Source organism: Dipteris shenzhenensis, chromosome 30, assembly GCF_047967505.1.
Source record: "Dipteris shenzhenensis isolate YYH24624 ecotype China chromosome 30, Dip_SZ_1.0, whole genome shotgun sequence".
Lineage (NCBI taxonomy): Eukaryota > Viridiplantae > Streptophyta > Polypodiopsida > Gleicheniales > Dipteridaceae > Dipteris > Dipteris shenzhenensis.
Genome location: NC_141625.1, coordinates 35,385,861 through 35,390,107, shown reverse-complemented (window position 1 = coordinate 35,390,107; position 4,247 = coordinate 35,385,861). Strand labels below are relative to the sequence as shown.

Sequence of the window (4,247 nt, the reverse complement as noted above, 5' to 3'; positions counted from 1 at the left end):
CGACCTTCACATACGCCTAGTAAATGGGCAGTTAGTGGATTTCTTGCTGATAGCGAGATTCTCTGACTTGTGAAGCAGATATTGCACTTTTCACTGTCCTTGTGCAACAGGCGTTAAATTGAAGTTTTCACATGGTTACGGCTTCGTCTCGAAAGCAGTGGAGATTGCCGGATTGAAATACGAGGCTGGTTGATTGTAGAACGTGATTAAGGCGGACTGAATTTGAGTTTTCAATGGATGGGACCAAGATGCGAGTAGATTCTCGTATTGGGGCATGATCACGCTAACAACTTAAGTAGAATTTTGAGGAATGCCTGTGAAATTGCCATACATATATTTTATTCTTGAGATGGGTGGGCTGAACCCATCAGTTATTTAGAGGCTGGACTTTATGGTGGAGCCATAGTTAGAAGTTCTATCATAGGCGAAGCTGTAGAGCATCACGCCTCCATAGTTGCTCGCCTGTTTGATCGTTGGTAGAACTTGAGATATCAAAACGTCCGTAGGCATAAAGCCTGATGATGCTGCGTCCGTAGACGCTGGAAGACCCATCAGAATCTTGGCAGCAGGGACTCCTGCGGTCCATTGATTCCAAGCAGCAAGCAGAGAAGCGACGCCGTTTGAACTAGAATACTCGCAAGGTGGGTTGTTGTAGAATTGAACCGACACGTAGTCGAAGGTTCCTGTTCCTAAAGCAGTGCCGGAACCGGGACCGAGGTTGGCGTCGGGGTATGGACATTGGGGAGCTGCAGTAAGGTAGTATTTCTTGGAGCTTCCGGAGCTTAATTGCCGCAGGGTCGTAGCAAGAGTGGCATAATAAGCGGAGCCACCAGTCTCGATGTCGAAGTCAATACCATCCAGAACAGCCGATCCCAAAGGTCTGGAACTAGATTGCCCACCAAGATAGTTGTTCCAAAGATAAGAAGCTACAGATTGTGCATCCTGGTCGGAATTCAGACCATAGCTTCCAGCTCCACCGCCAATAGATAACAGCACTAATACGTTCTGGGACTGGCAAGTCTGGATGTCGGAGCTAATGGAAGTGCACCCGTTCTGAGAGGGGTCGCAGTGCCCGGCCAGGTTGAGAACCGGCTGCTGGTTATCTCCGAACTGAGAGAGGAAGGAGACGATGACTATGTTGTAAAGGCCAGTTTGACAGGCTGAGGCCAAGCTTCCTTCGTTACCATCTTGGCCCCAGTAAGTCACTAGCATTCCTTGCTGGTGAGAAAGAGGGAGGGAGGCAAACAGGAGGATGGCTATGGCGGCGAGGGACAGGTTATCAAGGCTCCTCATGACGTCCAAAAAAGCTTAGAGACACAACGGCAAGGTAGATGGGAGCTAACACAAAGAATGAGAGACAGACAGATGTGCGAAGAGCCATGGATGAGCATTCGTATTTATATCCCTTCAAGGCACGAAATGATGAAAGAGTAAGCCGGAAAAGGAGTCAAGCTTCTATTAGTTCCAACTTTCAATTCGTCAAAGAGTGGACGGCGTGGAAAAGCTCGTTTTTAAAGACGGTGTGGAAAAAGACTACGCATTGGGCAAGCTAATATAGAAATAGCTTGTTCAAAATTTCACATTGATTAGAGAAAGAGGCAAAGGAGAGGGGTGAAATGTAAGGACAGAGAGGAGTAGAGGAGAAAAGGAGAGGAACTACATGAAGAGGGAGGGGAAAGTACATGCATGAAAAGGGTGGTAGGGCATTAAATGTAGGGGGTGGGTCCCTCTAGGGGAGAAACTAGGCAACAATGTGCAAGAAAGATCCTTCACCTCTCTTGATGCACATGCATGCTGCCTCCTAAGCACCTCATGAAGCCATAATTATTAGCTAAAACACCATAAAGATAGGGTTAAAAACAATGATTAACAAGGAAGGTGAGATTCTTCCTCTCTCTTTATCCAGATGTTGCCTCATAGTCAAACCATGGAGCCACAATTGTTGCCTTAAATTTTATCACCTCTCAATGTAGATCTTGCCCCTTATTCATACCCTAGAGACACAATTCTTGTCTTAAACATCTTAGGATTGAAGGGGTAGGAGAGCTAGAAAAGAGAAGCACAACTAGAAGCATGGAAGAATTACTATACTATTTCAAGGGGGGTAGGGAGTCCCCTCTTCTAGAAGGACATAAGGCGAGGTAGGTCCTTGACCTTCGAAGGAATGTAGGTACTTGGACCATGTCCAGTTAAGGGAAGATAAGTATTTCCTTGCCCTTGCAAGTTTCTAATTGGCAAAATACCCATGCCTTTTGACTAGAGCAACCTATCTTGCCTCATCATTGCTCTCACTTATCATGATAAACACTCTTGCTTTTGACTAGAACAACCTAGCTACCTCCATTGTTCTTGGCCCACCTGCCTTCTTGCTATTCTTTCTAACTTACCTCATTTACTCACATCTCTCACCAAGCCAATGAAAGACAAGTTTTCTTCCCCTAAAGCATACAATACTATGAACAAGAAAATCAAGAGGAAGATAAAGAAGACAAAGAAGAAGAAGAAGAAGACAAAGAAGAAGAAGAAAAAACAACTTTAAATGTCATAGTGCCTAGCCAACAGTCGGCACATGAGAAGTAAAGGAGGGGAATATGGTGCACCACCTTTTGTCATTGGAAACTCATCATCCTAATCAATCTTGGGAATGCCAGTGCTTTGTGCCTAAAATTTCAATGGTGGCTATTTTGGCTATAGCTATGATGTAATATATTTATGGGTGTTTTGGCCATATACTAAAGCTGGAGCAAGCATTTTTATATGCTCTGGGTAGATAAAGTGAATGAAGGCACATAAATAAGAAAACTTGGGCCAAAGGCATAGTCCATGATAAGATAGGCAATGGCCATAAGAAAGCCATGGTCCATGACATGACATGTAATGGCCTTACCCTACAAAAGGGCATGCCATGGCTATAACCCAAGTGAGGGCAATGAAGTGAGGTAGAGCCATCCATGCATGCAAGCTATCAAGCCAAAGTTAGCCAAGGGCTATAGGAGAAGAGTTTGTTAGTTCTCTTTCATTTATGTTGTCTAGGGATGTTTAGAAAACGTTTCTTATTTTTGCCCTGCCCTCTGGGTAGCCTTAGCAACCCTTCAAATTTGGCAAAGTAGAAATTAGGCATTTTTAGCATTTTTGGAAGTGTGTTTTCCTATTGGACAATATGTTGACACACCATCTCTACCTTTTCTCCCTCTCCCCCCCAACCCCCCCCCCGCCCCCCCCCCTCTCTCTCTCTCTCTCTCTCTCTCTCTCTCTCTCTCCCTCCTTTATCTCCTCCTCCACACCATTTCCTTTTTGTTTGCTTTTTTAATCTTGCGTAGGCCTTATGTGAAGGAACTGAAAGGAAGTCATGATGAGATCAACAATGAAGGAGAAAGAGTTCTTTATTCATGAGAGGAAGTTCCAATATATAGGCTAGTGATACATTGTACATGTGAGCTCAAGAGAGGGCATCCTGTTAGATATCAATGCTCAACTCTCGTGTAACTACGCGGGAACCAGCTAACTCTACTTGTAATCCCCCCATATGAGGAGAAGGCATTTGAGTAGCTCGGTTATCCGGTAGGTCCTGGTTTAGACACCAGATGGGGGCCATGTGTGGCCTGATGGTTGGACGGCTTGAAGTAGAGTTGGCACACTGCCAACTAGGCTACATGCAAGTGCGGAGGCATCCCATGACTAACCACACTAAGGGTAGATGGAGCATTTCCCGGGGCAGTCCACTCTCGGGTTACGGGGCCCGTTTGGAGCCCTAGATGATCCTGGATGGCTCTGGGCCAAACGGGATCCATAGGTCAGTTGCTCTATTTTGCGCCACGGTTCTAACGTGTGGTCGGTGGCCTATTTCAAAACCGACCTCCAGTCGGCCATTTTGGGTAGATTGGGTCGGTCACCAATTGGGTCTAACTGACTACGACTGGTGGCTATATAAGAGCAAGCCCGTGAAGCCCATCATCATCACTGGCTATAGCAACCCTGATTCCTTAGCATCCATCCTCCATCCTCTACTGTTTCTAGCATGCCATCGAAGCTTCTCTCATAGGAGCGCACGGCTAGGAGGCAACGCCATCTATTGTATCAGTTTTATAGTAATCAAATTTTTGATTCTCCATATTATCTACTTTTCTCTCTTGCATACGAGATCCTATTATCTGTTGAGCACAGACGTTGTATTGTTTTCTTACATGGTATCAGAGCTTGGGCTCTAGCAAGAAGATTTGGTAGTGTGTTTCTGTTTGCGAGGAGAT

At 45.4% G+C, this 4,247-nt stretch overlaps 1 protein-coding gene across 1 annotated transcript; it reads right to left on the bottom strand.

Moving 5' to 3' along the window:
- Positions 1–211: 211 nt before the first annotated feature.
- On the bottom strand, positions 212–1,356 carry LOC147882036 (acidic endochitinase SE2-like). The gene has a single exon (XM_087401612.1). The coding sequence runs from the start codon at positions 1,291–1,293 to the stop codon at positions 376–378; it is 918 nt and encodes a 305-aa protein (XP_087257738.1). The 5' UTR covers positions 1,294–1,356; the 3' UTR covers positions 212–375.
- Between the last annotated feature and the right edge of the window lie 2,891 nt (positions 1,357–4,247).